Here is a 14,182-nt window from a genome sequence, read left to right as displayed (position 1 = left end):
GAGGGGGCTCATTTGCATCTTTTAAAGCGGCCGCCGCCCCGAAAAGCGCCCGGGGAGGGGCGGGAGCGGAGCCGTGCGGGGCGGGGGGAACGGAGCCGTGCGGGGCGGGAGCGGAGCCGCCTGAACGGGAGAGCCGTCCCCGCGGCTGTCACCGTCCGGGGGGATGTCACCCCCATCCCCGGGCTGCACACCCCGCGCTGGCACCCCTCCTTCTCCCCGCGCTCAGGGTGCCGCTCGCGGCACAGCCACCGCCACGACCCCCGCGGAGGACCCTCGCCGGCTGCCGCCGCACCCTCTGCGGTGCCGGGCTCGCCCCCATCCCCCCGCACCCCGGTGCCACCCGGTGCCGCGCTCGCCGCTGAGCTCATGCCCCGGCTCCGGCTGACACCGGCGCAGCTGCGGGCACGGAGGCGGGTGGGGGGACCCGGGGGGGTGCGGGGGGGGCACATTCCCGTCGGGAATGAACCCAGCATCAACCCAACCAGCCCGCGGTGCCACCGGAGCCGGGGCAGCGGGGACGTCACGCGGCGGCTCCGGTTACGGTCCCTTTTGTCCCTTCCACACCTGGCAGGTGTCCCCGCGGGGAGGTGGCACTGCCAGGACGAGCCGGGGCCACCGCGGCGGCCCGGTGGGGTCTGGAGATAGAGGGGGTGGTGGGTTGGGGACCCCTCCCCACCCCGCGCACGGCTCAGCCAGGATCGGGCCTCTGCCGGTGCTGCCACCGCGGTCATTGTCGCCTCGGTGCCCCCGCGGTGTCCCCCGGGGCGTTGGCAGCTGCCAACGGGGTGGCGATGCTGGAGAAGCCCCCCCGGTGCCGCCGGAAAGGGGCTGGGAACCCCCCTCCCCACGGCCACCCTGGACTCAGCACCGGGAGCCACCAGGACCGGTCACAGCACTGGGAAACACTGGAGGGGGGGGTTCGGAGGGGCCTGGGGGGACAGTGACATCGCTGGGGACACCCCCGGCTTTGGGGAGCAGAACGAGGGGCCAAGGGAGTGAACCCCCCCAGCAGAGCCCCCTCCCCGAAACCCCCCCTGGCCCCACTGCGGGCGCACCGGGCCTGGGAACGGAGAGATTTTGGGGAAGGGGGGGCTTGGAAGAGGAATTTGGGGGTGGGGAGGTCTGGGGTGGGTACGGGGGATCTGGGGGGGGCGTGGAGGGTTCGAGGGGGGCTTTGTTCCCCGGTCCTGCCGGGCTCGCGCTGCCCGCGCGGGGTGGGGGCTCAGCACAGGGACGTGGGACCCCCCCCCAGCCCCGAGGAGGCTCCAAGGCCCCCCCGAACCCCCCCACGCTGCGGGGGCCGAGCGCAGCGGCTGCAGCCCCCTCCTCGGCGGGCCGGGGGCGGCGGGGATGGGGATGGCAGGGTTGGGGACGGGATGCAGTTGTCATGGCAACCCCGCATCCAGCCTCAGCCTCGGCTCTGCCGCACCAGCCCCGCAGAGCAGCCACCCCCCCCGGCCCCTCTCCAACCCCTCCAGGGCGATCCCTGGATCCCCCCCAAGCCCCCCCAACCACTCTCCCATCACAGGGTGCACCCCCAGAGCCCCCCCACCCCCAGTGCCGAGCCCAGCCCAGCCTTCACATCCCCCCCAAGAACCAGGGGACCCCCCAAATCCACGGGGGGCCCCCAAAACCCCCCAACTCCTCTCCCAGCCCAGATCCCCCCCTCCCACACCGAGCCCAACCCACCCTTCACCCCATCAGCCCCCCCCCCATGGTGCCACTCCCCAATCCCACGGGATCCCCCCAAACCCCTCTCCCACCCCGGGGTACCCCCCTGCACACCCCAGGGCTGAGCCCAACCCAGCCTTAACCTCCCCCTAAATCCACGGGACACCCCCCTTCCAACACAAGAGACAAAAAAACCTGGGAATTATTCTCTTTAATGCTCATTTTCCACACATTTGCCAAACGGGATCGTGGCGTGCAAGACAGGGGAGAGTGTGCTGGGTCCATGGGCAGGGGCTTGGGGGGGGGAGGGTGTCACAGCCCCCCCACCCCGACACCCCTCAACCTCCAAACCTTCCAGCCAAGAAAAAAATATATAAAGCACTAAAGGTGAGACATTCAGTGCCCCCTCCCCGAACACGTAGGACGATACAATCAAAGGTAAAATGCCCCCACGGGCACCAGGGTGGGGGGGGCCACAGATAAATAACACCACTGCCTCCCTCCCCCCCCCCCAAAAACAACAAAAAAAAAAGGTTTGGTTTCTTCAGTTTTCGCTATTTTCGTCTCGCTTTATTTTTTTTCCTTTTTTTTTCTTAAAAAGTCATTACAAAAAGAGCCATCGAGGAGCCTCCTACAAAAGGGGTTAGTGTTTGTCCCAGGTGGGGACTGGGGGGCTAAGGAGAGAGGGGGGGTCACATCCTGCCTCCCCCCCCCCCCTCCACTCCCAGCCCAGCCCCCTCCCCCCCCCGTGCTCTCCTCTCATAAAACCCCTTAAAAATTGCACGTGACGTTTGGTTTTTAACAGCTTTCAGCAACTCAGGGGGGTGGGGCTGGGTGGGGGGGCTGCCTCCCACCCCCTCACCCGAAAACTGGCGGGTGAGGGAGGGGGGACCTTCCCCCAGCTCCCCCCAAAATCTTGGTGGGGGGGGTCAGGGTCAGACCCCACCATTTCTGCTGCAGGGGGGGGAAGAGCCATCAGTGCAGCGAGTTGCCAGGTCTCAGGGGGAGGATGGGCCCCCCCAGTGCTGCATGTGAGGTGGGGGGGGACACATCTGTTTTTGGTGGGGGGAGATGGGGGAACAACCACTTTTGGGGGGGTCACAGTGCCAGGGACGAGGCTGCAGGAGCAGCCCCCCAGGCTCCTGCCCCCCGTGCTGCCCCTCACAGATGGGACCCCCCAGGTTGTGTCCCCCCTCCCCAGGAGACTCACCCCCCCACGAGGAGCAGGGCAGTGGGTATGGGGGGGCTGTGGCTTGTCCAGGGAAGGGGATAAAACAAGAAAACACCAAAATTTACCCTGTTAAATAGAGCTGCCCGTTGGGGAACGGCTCAGCACCGCTGCTGCATGGGGGGGGTCACATCCTGCCCCCCAACCTCCCCCCGGAGCAGGGTGACCCCTCCCCAGCTGGTCCCTCACCCCCTCCCCGGGCCGGTGGCGGGTGCAGAGCGTGGCTGGCGTGGGCATGCGGGGACCACGCGGTGAGGGGGGTGTGGTGGGGGGGCTGCGGGCCTGGGGAACCCCGGGGAGCCCCCCCAGGTCCTTGGGGAGCCCCCCCAGGTCCTTGGGGAGCCCCCTGTCCCTCCCCTCCGAGCCACAGCGGCTTCACAGCCCTGAGTGCGGAGGGAGGGGAGGGGGGGCTCCCGGAGGAGGAGGAGGAGGAGGAGGAGGAGGGTGGGGGTGAAGCCCACGCTGTGTCCCCCCCACCCCTCAGAACTCCACCTTGCAGGCAGGGAAGGTCTCATCCTGCATGGCCACGGTGCTGTTGCTGCCCAGCACCGTGATGCCCAGCTCCTGCTGCCGCTCGTGGGTCTCCTGGTACCACTCGTGCATCACCAGCGAGTCGAAGGTGGGGATCAAGGTCACCTGTGGAGACACCGGGGACACCTCGTCACCTCCCCCCCCCCGGAACCAGGAAGGGGCCAATCCCAACATTTCAGGGACCAACGTCACCTGCAGGGACACCCAGCACACCCTGCCACCCCCCAGGACTGGAAGGGGCTGATCCCCCCCCACCTTGCCACCCCCCAAACACCAGGAAGGGGCTGATCCCCCCCCTGCCCCAGGTACCCATGGGGGCTCACCTGGATGTCGACGCCCCACTGGTGCTTGCCGCTGAGGAGGGCGTCGAGGAGGGGCCGCAGGACCCCCTCCTTCAGGTGGTCGTCCCCGCTGACCACGTAGCAGAGGGAGCGGACGCGCCGGAAGAACTCCTCGTCCACGGTGCGGGCGCTCCAGGAGCCGGGCAGGTACGCCAGGTCCACGTAGACGGGGGGGCCCTGGGGGGCTGTGGCCCGTGGGCCTGTGAGGAGGAGGGGGACACGGTGGTCTGCAGCAGCCCCTGAGCCTCCCAAACCCACTGCTGGTGTCCCACAGGGACCCCAGAGCGGGAGCCCCCCTGTCCCCCCCCCGTACCTGCGGGTGATGCCCGGCCCGCTCCCGCCGCCGGCCGGGCTCCAGCGCCACGGGTGGTCCCGGGGGTGCGGGGGTCCCCGAGGGAGGGGCCCTTCTTGTCCCCGGGGGGCAGCCTGGCCTTGTCCCCGCTGTCCCGGGCCGAGCTGGCGGGACCCCTGGCCTTGGGGGCCGAGGAGGGGTGTCGGGGGGGCTCGGCCTTCGGGGTGGCGGGCGCGGAGCCCACGCGGGACGGGATCCTCTTCGCTTTGCCGGGGGGCTCCTTCCTGCCGGGGGGCAGCGCCTCGGGGTCCACCATGCAGATCCCGGGCTGGGCGGGGATGGGGCAGGGGTCCTTCAGGGGGGCTGGCAGAGGGTCGCAGGCTCTGGCCACGGCGCGGGGCGGCCGCTCCGAGTCCTCGTCCGACTCCAGCCCGTCGGCCAGGAGGGAGGGACAGTCCTCGGTGGCCGGGGGGATGTCAGAGTCGGAGAGGGTGGGCAGTGACTCGCTGACCGAGGTGGGGGGGGTCTCCCCGGGGCGGCCCCGGGGCGGCACCAGCTCCTGTGACGGGTCACTGTCCGACAGCTCCCGGGGGCTGGCGGCGGCCGAGGGCGACCGCTCGGACTTGGGGTGCTCGAACTCGCAGGGCGACACCAGGCACAGGTCCACGTCGTGGGGGGACTCGGAGCGGCGGCCGGGCCGTGGTGCCACGTCCCCGTCGGCCCAGGGTGGGTGGTGGCAGGGCCGCAGCGGCAGTGACAGCCCCCCTTTGGCGGGCTCCGGCTCCGGCGTGTCCCCCGTGCTCCGGGAGCCCCGGCCCTCCTCCGGGGGGGACTCGCTGACCGGCGGCAGCACCTGCTCGAAGGAGACCGAGAGCGACTCGTCCACCTCGGTGGAGTGCGGGGAGCCCACCTCGGCCGGCAGCGAGGGCGTGGTGATGGTGGGGGACACGTCGGGGACTTCATCCTTGAAGGGGCTGAGGGACAGACACCCCGCCTGCTTCTCCTGCCCCGAGCCGTCCTGCCCGGCCTTGCCCCCGCCCGCCGGCCACGCGCTGGGCTGCCGGGCGGTGCCGGTGCCCGGCTCCTCCGCGCCCTCGTCCACCGGGGACTGGTGGAAGGGCGTGTGCCCGGCGCTGGCCGGCCCCGAGCTGGCCGGGGACATCATCTCCAGGGTCTTCTCCTCGGAGCTGCCGCAGGGGTCCTCGGCGCCCTCGGGGCCGTGGTTGAGCAGCCCGGTGGGCGTCAGGTCGAAGTTGACGCTGCGGTCGCTCTTGGGGGTCTTGGCCATGGGCGAGGGGGGGCACACGGCCCTCAGGGGGCTGCTCTCCAGGTAGCGGAGGCGCTGGGGGCTGTCGGGGTCCTCCAGGCCGTTCTCCAGGCAGGAGGAGTCCCCCGGCCGCCTGGCCCCCCCGTTCTCCAGGGATAAAGGCTCCAGCTCGCTCTCGGCCGTGGCGATGCCCTCGTCCGTGGATTCCTCCTTCCTCCTCCTCCCGCCGGGTCCCGGCTCCCGCTCGGCCTCCGGCAGCATGTCCTCGGGGGAGGAGGACTTGGAGCCATCCGACGTCCCCGGATCCTTCCTGGCACCCGCCTCCCGCGGGGTTTTAGCCTTGGGTTTCTCCAGCTCCTTCTTGAGGGGCGGCTTCTTGATGCTGCCGGCCTTGGCCAGGGGTTTGCGGGTCTCCGGGACCGGCGTTTTCCGTGCCGGAATCTTGGCCGGAGCCTTGGCCTCTGCCTTGCTCTCCTTCGTATCCTTCCGCAGCGTCTCGGCCTTCGCCTCCTTCTTCACCACCTTCACCTCCTTCTTGGCCTCCCCTTTCCCCTCGGCCCCCTCATCCTTCTTTGGCAGCTTCTTCTCCTCTTTCTTGGGAACTGGCTCCTTCTTGGGAGCCGCTTTCTCCTTGTTCAGCTTCGCCTTCATGTCTCCCTTCGCCTTCTCCACCGCAGAGTCCGCCTTGGCTCGAGCATCCTTGGCTTTCTCCTCTTCCAACCCCGTTCTGGCCGTCTCCCCCATGGATTTTGGCTTCTCCTTGGCCCCAACCTTCACCTCCTTCTTCTCCACCTTCGGAGTCTTCTCCTTGGGCACCGGTGCCCCGGCCTCCACCAGGCTGAGCTTGGAGCCCGACTTCAGGCTCTCCTTGCTCTCCGCCCTCCTCTGCTTCAGCGGCTTCTCCGGCGGGGACGCCGACACCCCCTTCAGATCGTTCTTGGTGACCACGGGGTGCCTGAGGAACTCCAGGTGCTTCACCTTCTCCAGCCCCTCCAGGATGCGGGCCTGGGGGGTGCAGCCGGGGAAGAGCACCCGGATGATCTTCTCGTAGCGGCTCACGGGGTGCCAGACGAGCAGGACGCACACGGAGGTCAGGCACTGCAGGGGCAGGTCCTGCTCCTTGGGGTACCCGTTCCCCGCCCACTGCTGCAGGAGGAACTCCAGCTCCTTGGTGCCCTTCACGGGGTTCAGCACGTACATGTCCAGCCGGCCCACTCCCATCTTCTGGAAGAGCACGGTGGGCTCGGCGCGGGGGCCGCTGTCCCGGGCCAGCAGGTTGGGGCGGATGCCCAACTTCTCCAGGTAGTGCAGGGTCAGGGCGGCCTCGTCGCAGCTCTTCAGCACCCGGGAGTTGCCCTCGATGTCCTTCAGCTTCTCGGAGGCGTTGAGGAAGACGACGCCCAGCTCCGGGGAGATGAGGTTCTTGGCCCAGTCCCCGTTGCCCTGGGAGCTCTGGGACTGGGATGGGTCCTCCTCCAGCTCGGCCAGCTTCCTCTGGAGCAGGCTGTTGATGCCAGGCAGGCTGTCTGTGCCCGCGTGCGTCACCAGGATGGAGTCGATGCGGTCCAGGTGCCGGACCAGCTTCCAGAAGGAGGATTTGGGGTTGGAGCCCCCGTTGACCAAGACGTTGAAGCCGTTGACGGCAAAGAAAGCAGAGTCCCCTCTCCCGCCCGGGAAGATATAGCAGCAGGGCTTGGAGAGCTTGAGGAATCCCACCATGGTGGGGGGCTCCAGGAGGTCGAAAGGGGACTGGGGCTCCAGCGACTCCGACAGGTACTCCATGAACTCCTCCAGCCCCTCCATCTCCGGCAGGACGCAGCCCGGGTTGTAGCGCAGCTCGATGAAGTCCTGGAGGTTGTGATGCTCCAGGCCCGAGTCCCTCCACTCCCCAAAATCGGGGCAGCTGATGGTCAGCCTGGCCTTGGCCGAGGGGTCCGCGGAGCTCAGGATCTCCCCCACCTGCGAGGGGACGGGGACAGCCAGGGCTTCAGGGGGGAGGTGGCACCAGGGACAGCGATGTGACAGCCACGGGGAGGGGGGGCCCTGCTTCACCCCCCTTCCCTGGGGATCCCACATTCCCATTACCCACAAAGGGGAGGCCCTTCCCTGGTTCCCTCCCCGCCCTGGTGTGGCTCAAGGCCGGGATGTGGCCCCCCCCAGCGTGGCAGTGAGGAGGGGACACTCCAGCAGCCCTCTGGAGCAGCGGCTGATCCATCCTCCTCCCGCTGCCGTGCCCGAATCCCGCCCAGACGCCGGCAACGTGCTCAGACAGCGGCTCCGGCAGCGCCCGCCCGCAGCCCCCCCGGGAGGGGAGAGCGGGGAGGAGGGGGGGGACAGGCGGCTCCTTCCCGAGGCTCCCCCCCCGGAGCACCACACCTCCTTATCCGTGAAGATCTGGATGAAATCCCGGAGGGAGAAGCAGCCGGTCTGCAGCATCAGCTCCCCCGTGTCCTCCACGCAGGGCCCCGCGAACACGAGCAGCTTGTGCTGCGACGCGTCCGTGATGAGGTTCCGCAGCTGGGGACGGAGGGGACGTGAGGACGGGGAGGACGTGAGGACGGGGGGGACACGTGAGGACAGAGGGGACGCGGGTACGGCACTTGGATCCGCCCCGGGGCCGCCGTTCCCAGCTCACCTCGTCGCACAGCGACTTGTCGGAGGGGTTGAGCAGCACCAGGGTCTCCAGCACATCCCCGCGGTGGTGGAGGGTCCTCTGACCTGCCGGGAGCAAGGGCTGACCCCCACCCTCCCCAAAATCGGGCTGCACCCCCACCCGGGCCTCGTGGCGGGGGTGGCAAGGCCAGAGCCTGCCCGGTATTCCGGAGGAAGAGCGACAGCCGTGATCCCGCTCCGGACACCGCGGGGGCCAAAGGACACGTTTCCCGTGTCCTTCCTGCCACTGGGAGGGGAGGAAAGGCGGGGGGGCGGGTTGGGGGAGCCCCTTCTGCCCCCCCAGACACCACAGCGAGTCCTGGGTGCTCCCGGGGGCAGACTGGGGGTGAACTCCCTTCCTAAGCAGGGAACCACCCACCGGAGACCAAACTGACCCTGCCGGGGGTGGGACGTGGAGGGGCGGGAAAAAGGCACCAGAGCAGCCCCAGCTCCATCTCCTCCATTCCCTTCTCCCATGGAAAATCACATCCCGCCCCGGGCTGGGAGAAGGAAGCGGCTCCTCACGTGGGGGGATCACGGGGTTTGGATGGGGGGGGTGAGCACAAAGCCAAGGCTGTTCCCACAGAAAGCGGGGGGCGGGAGGGGGGGGGTCCCACAGAAGCAAGGGGGTCCCTCCAGCTCCTGGGGGGGATTTCCCCCCCTTTCTCCCCCCCCGTTTCACCTCTCACGATGCTGGAGAATGTGGCCGAGTGCCGGGACACGAAGAGCTTCAGCTGCTCGTCCAGGTTGCAGGAGGTGAGGTCGATGTCCCACGAGCGGATCCCTGCGGAAAACAGGGGCCAAAAATTCGGGGAAGGGGAGGGGGGGGCTCAGCACCCACCAGCACCCACACGGTGCCGGTGGGGACTGTCCCCACAATATCCCCTCCCCCCGATACCGCCCCTCTCACCTCACCCTGAGCTGGTTTTGGGGGTCCCCAAACCCACCCGGCCCCCGACACACCGACACCTGCCCGGCAGGTGAGCGCCCTGCGCGGTGACTCACGGCAGCACCGGCTGTGCCAGCGCCAAATCCCAACCCCCCGGGGCACGGAGCACCTCTGCCAGCACCTCTTCAAAGGGGGTAATTAAGGAATTAACGGGCGCCGGAGGATTCGGCACGCGCCGGGCTCGACCTGCCGGCACCGGGACAGGCGCTCTTAGAACACCGAGGGGCAGCCCCAAAACACCCCCTCAGGGCTCCCCTCGGGGGTTTGGGGGTCTGGCAGCCCCCCCCCAACCGCTCCCAGTAACGGCCACCGAACTGGGGGCGGTGGCGTAACCGGGGGTTGCACAACCGTTGGGGTTTGGGGGGGGTTTGGGGAGGTTCAGGGCTGCCCTCGCAGGGGGACGGTCCTGCCACGGGGGGACAATGGGTCAGTCCCGGCAATGTGAACACCCCCCCCCCCCCGCCGGGATTTTGGGGATCTGCTCCAATGTGGGGTGTTCGATGTCACGGTCTGAGACACCCCCCCCAGCTCAGGGAGGGGCAGGAGTGGGACGTGGGGGCTGGAGGGGGTCCCTGCGGCTCGTGGGGTGAATCCCTGGGGGCTCGGGGCAGGAAAAGGGGCAGATCCTGGAAATGTAGGGGAGCAGATCCTGGGGATCCAGGGCGAGCAAATCCTGAGGGGTCTGGGGCTGGGGAGGAAGCAAAGCTTGGAGACCCAAATTCTGGGGATTTGAGGGGGCAGATCGTGGGAGTTTAGGGGGGCAGATCCCGGGGGCCTGGGAGGGGGGGGGGCAGATCCTGGAGCTGAGGGGCAGAAAAAGGGGCAGATTCTTGAAAATAGAGGGGCAGATCCGGGGGTCTGGGGGCAGGAAAGGCGGCAGACCCCGGGATTTTAGGGGAGCGCATCCTGGGATTCCAGGGGGCCAGATCCCGGGGGACCCGGGGCAGGAAAGGGACAGATCCTGGGATTTTAGGGAGGGGCAGATCCCGAGGGGCCTGGGGCAGGAGGGGGCTGCCCGGGGTGGGGGAGTCAACCCCGGGAGGCCCCTGCGGAGGAGGGACGTTGGGAGGAGGGACCCCCACGGGGTCCGCGGCCGGAGCATCATCGCGCGGTCTCACCTCGCTCCAGCTGCTGCAGCGCCGCGGCCCTGAGGCCGGGCCGGTGGCAGCCGCCGCCCACGATGGCGAGCAGGGAGAAGCGGCCGCGCGGCCCCGGGGATGCTGCGGGAGCGGCGGCGGGAGCGGGGGCCGGAGGGGCCGCGGGCACCGGAGCCGCCGCCATCTTCGGGCGCCCCCCGCCCGCTTAACGGCCACGCCCCCTTAACGGCCGCGCCCCCTGCGTCATCGCCGCCCCGACCCGCCCACTGATGTCACCGCCAGCCAATGGCCGCCGGACGAAGGGGAGCGGGTGGGAGGGGCGGAGGTGGGCGCGGGGCGGGGTCTTAAAGGGGCAATGGCGGGGTGGGGCGGAGGGATGGGTCCCGCGCGGTGCGCGATGGGCCGGGTGAGCCCTCGCGTCCTCCTGCCCTCGGATGCTCCATCCCTCCGCCTCCGGAGGGTCGGGGATCATCGCTACTGTAATAGGAGACCCCCCTAGACCCAACCCTCAGCTCCCCTTCCTCGCTCTGGCAGCGTTCCCACTCCCCTGCCCCGCATCCCACCCCAGCCTCGGGTGGACCCGCCGCAGGATGTGACCCACCCTTCCCACCATTCCCCCAGTGTCCCCCGTCCCCCAGCCCTGCCCCAGGCTCAAGTGGGTGCCCCGCGTGGACCCGCAGCAGAATGTGACCCACCCTTCCCATCCCCGCTCAGAACCCCGCCCGGCGGCAGAGGGGGGGCTGGCACTCAAAAATCCCCGCAAAAAGCAGTCAGGAGGGTGAATTCAATCATTTAATGTGTCCCACCCCAGCCCCACAGCCCAGGCACCCGAGGGTGCTGTGCAGGTCCATCCCGGTGCGGGGAGGGGGCTGGGGGCCCGCGGCTCCCCCTCCCCTGCGCGGGGCACAGGCGGGTGGCAGCTGGTGTCCCCCGGTGTCCCCGATCCCTCAGGAGCACTTGAGGATGAAGAGGTTGCAGGAGGTGCCGCGGGGGCAGCTGCAGAGCTTCCCGATGCGCGCCCCGCGCCGCACCGCGCACGGCTCCCGGGGCTCGCACTGTGGGACCGCACCGTCAGCCCCGGCACCCGGAGGGGGTTCGGGGGGTTTGGGGGGTACCCCCCGAGCGCCCGAGGTGACCACCCACCGCCCCCCAGCCCCGCCGTACCGAGGGCACCCAGCTCAGCCTCTTCTCCAGCGCCGGCGGATCCCTGGTCCCGAGCTTCTCCAGCACCTCCTGCAGCACCTCCACCTGCCGGACACACACCGGGACACCGCGAGCTCCCGGGACATCCCGGGGCTCCGGGCCGGGTCACCCCGAGTCCCCCAGGGGCTCTGGATCTGCATCACCCTGAGCCCTCCAGATCCTTTCACCCTGAGTCCCCGGGAATGTCCATGGGCTCTGGATCCTTGTCACCCCAAGGCCCCCAAGACATCCCTGGTGTCTGGATCTGCATCACCCTCAGTCCCCGGGAATGTCCAGGGGTTCTTGTCAAGCCAAGTCCCCCAGGATTCTGTCTCATCCATTGAGGATCATCCCCATCCCCTCCCGTGCCTGGCTTTATCTGGGTCAGGAATCAGGGCTGGACAGGATCGGGGGGCTCGGGGCAGTGCTTAGGGGGCATCCCGCCCCCCACGACCCCACCCCAACACGCCCCACCCGGCACAGCATCTCCCATCCCCACCCCCGAGCCAGAGCAGCCCGTCAGGACGGGGCAGGGAAGGGAACACCGGGTAAAATTCCCCAACCCAGCAATTCCCACGTGCTGCGGGATGTCCCCGGTGCCGCTCCTGCGAGGAGCCCCCCGAGTGCCCGACAGCAGCGGCACAAAACCAAAAAAAGTGGTGGAATCTCAGTTTCCCCCTCCCGAATTCCCCAAGAACACCCCGGCACGGCCAGAACCGGCCCCCAAACCGGGGTGGTGGGAGCAGGAGCACCCTGAGGTGCCCCAGAGCCGCACGGGGGGTGCTGAGGACCCCCTTCCCCGCTCCCCCCACTGCCCCAGCCCCTTTACCAGCTCCGTCTCCTCCCGGCTCTGCCCAGGCAGGCTCAGGGGGGGAAGGACCCCCGGCACTGGCTCGGGGGTGCCCAGCAGGATGAGGCCAGAGCCCAGCAGGCAGAGCAGGCAGAGCCAAGGGTGTCCCATGTTCCCGGTGCTGGAGCCTCCCTGGATTCTCATGGAAGTGTCGGGCTCAGCTTTATATCCCCCAGCCCCCGCCAGCCCCCGGCGTGGGCAAACACCCGCTGACGCAGAGCCGTGTGTCCCCCCAGCCCTGGCACCGTCACCAGGCTGGACGGGGGGACACATCCCAGGGAGACGCATCCCTTGGGACACAGGAGCCGGCGGGATGGACGTCAGCACCGCGGCCAGGGAGGGACCCCCAGGGCGACCCCCCCGCCCCGCAGCCGGGCAGAGGCCGCCGCCAATTCCCTGAGCAAACACGGGGCTCATCCCGGCTGGATCATCCCGGCGCGTCCCCCCGGACACGGCGCAGACGGGGGGCAGGTGGGTCTCACAAACAGATTTATTGCAAAGCCGGGGACAGACGGGGGGGGACAGACAGGGGGATGCGGGGGTACTAAAGCCTTGCTGCCCCAGTATCCACAGGGGAGTCCCCCAGTGCCACTGCACCCCTTTGTGTCCCACGCCCTCCCCCACGCGCCCCCCGGGGGTCCCTCAGTCCCGCAGCATCACTGTGGGGTCCCTTCGTGTCTCACAGCCCCCCCACTCCAGTCTCCCCCGAGGGTTCCCGGTCCCCCTGCACTCCGGCGGGGTCCCCGCTGTCCCGCAGCCCCCCCAGGTCCTGTCCCAGGCCAGGACCCGCATCACAGCCCCGCATCACAGCCAAGCATCCTCCTCCCCCTGCTCCTCCTCGCTGGGGGCCTGGGGGTCCCTGCCGTGGGACCCCTCCCTCGGAGGGTCCGGGGGGAGCCACATCCAGTCCCTTCGATCTGGGCAAGTCCAGACCCCCCAGCCCCGGGCCGGTCCCGGTTTAGTGGCCCCCAGCCCCGGTGCGGTCGCCCTCAGACCAGCCCGGTCCTGGTTTGGTAGCCCCGGTCCAGCTCAGCCCCGGCGACCCCCGCCCGGGGCCACAAGTGGTCCCGAACCCCTGCCCACGCGCGCGGAGCCCTCTGGGTAATGTAGTCCTCACCGCAACGGAGATCCGCGACTTCATTTCCCAGGGGGCTTTGCGGCGGGGAGAGCGAGCGCCCCCTGCTGGGGCGGAGGTCCGAGAGGCGGGAGCGCCGCCACCCCTGTGATGAGTTGCGGCCGTGCTCGGACTCGGGGGCTCAGCGGGGTCGGGGAGGGGGGACAGGGCGCGGTGGGGACACGCACAAGGCGCCGGCAGCGCCGCGGGCGGGCGGTAGCGTGGGGACACGTGCCACGCGGGAGGGAAACTGAGGCACAGCGTGGGCGCTCCCCGCGACCCCGGGGGACACGCACCGGTCCCCACCCCGGGGCCCGGACGGGGCAACCCGGGATGTGCAAAACCCCGGGATGCGCCTGGGAGGCGGCGGGTGCGCGGGCAGCAGGGAGCGCGTCCCCGAGAGCGCGTCCCCGCGGGCCCGGCCGTGTCCCCGGCAGGTGGCGGCCGCCGCCCGCCCCGCAGCACGGAGGTCCCCGCGTGTCCCCGTTTCCCCCGGTTCTGAGCGCACCGACCTCCCCCTGCCCCCGCCGCAGGTCCCGGTGCGCGAATTGCCGCCCCCCCGCTGCAGCCCCCGCTCAAGCGACAGACCCCCGGTGCAGCCCCCGGTGCGTGGACCGACCCCCCGGTGCACGGACCGACCCCCCGGTGCAGCCCCCGGTGCACGGACCGACCCCTCGGTGCACGGACCGACCCCCCGGTGCACGGACCCACCGCCGGTGTAGCTCCCGGTGCACGGAGCGACCCCCGACCCACGCACAGAGCCCCGCTGCAGCCCCCGCTCCCACGGACGCGACCCCCCGGTGCAGCCCCTGGTCAACGAACCGGACCTCCCGCTGCAGCCCCCGGTCGACGCACAGACCCCCCCGTGCAGCCCCCGACCCACGGACCCATCCCGATCCCGATCCCGATCCCGTCCTCGCAGACCCCCCCCGGGGCTGCACGGCCGCGACCCCCGGTGCAGCCCCCGTCAACGAGCCCAACCCCGGCGCAGTGACCGATCCCCGGAGG

General features: G+C 69.9%; 2 protein-coding genes across 3 annotated transcripts; both read right to left on the bottom strand.

The window, feature by feature from the left end:
- Positions 1 to 1,871: 1,871 nt before the first annotated feature.
- Positions 1,872 to 10,232, bottom strand: MAP1S (microtubule associated protein 1S). 2 transcript variants are annotated; one of them, XM_051811021.1, is made up of 7 exons: positions 10,050 to 10,232; positions 8,665 to 8,766; positions 7,966 to 8,048; positions 7,707 to 7,847; positions 4,085 to 7,289; positions 3,754 to 3,971; positions 1,872 to 3,535 (listed from the first exon to the last, which is right to left on the bottom strand). In XM_051811021.1, exons 1-7 carry the CDS (start codon positions 10,210 to 10,212, stop codon positions 3,380 to 3,382), a joined length of 4,068 nt encoding a protein of 1,355 aa, XP_051666981.1. In that variant the 5' UTR covers positions 10,213 to 10,232; the 3' UTR covers positions 1,872 to 3,379. The 2 variants fall into 2 exon arrangements, with proteins under 2 accessions (XP_051666981.1, XP_051666982.1); XM_051811022.1 differs by having other exon boundaries at positions 3,754 to 3,956.
- A 743-nt stretch (positions 10,233 to 10,975) lies between these two features.
- LOC127481592 (uncharacterized) lies at positions 10,976 to 12,461 on the bottom strand. The gene is made up of 3 exons (XM_051811028.1): positions 11,890 to 12,461; positions 11,193 to 11,276; positions 10,976 to 11,083 (listed from the first exon to the last, which is right to left on the bottom strand). Exons 1-3 carry the CDS (start codon positions 12,346 to 12,348, stop codon positions 10,976 to 10,978), a joined length of 651 nt encoding a protein of 216 aa, XP_051666988.1. The 5' UTR covers positions 12,349 to 12,461.
- Between the last annotated feature and the right edge of the window lie 1,721 nt (positions 12,462 to 14,182).

The sequence above is a fragment of the Manacus candei genome, unplaced genomic scaffold, assembly GCF_025592945.1.
Source record: "Manacus candei isolate 608988 ecotype Guabito, Panama unplaced genomic scaffold, ASM2559294v1 h1tg000080l, whole genome shotgun sequence".
Classification (NCBI taxonomy): domain Eukaryota; kingdom Metazoa; phylum Chordata; class Aves; order Passeriformes; family Pipridae; genus Manacus; species Manacus candei.
The sequence above is the reverse complement of the archived record's forward strand: the minus strand, read 5'-3'. Positions and strand labels throughout refer to the sequence as shown.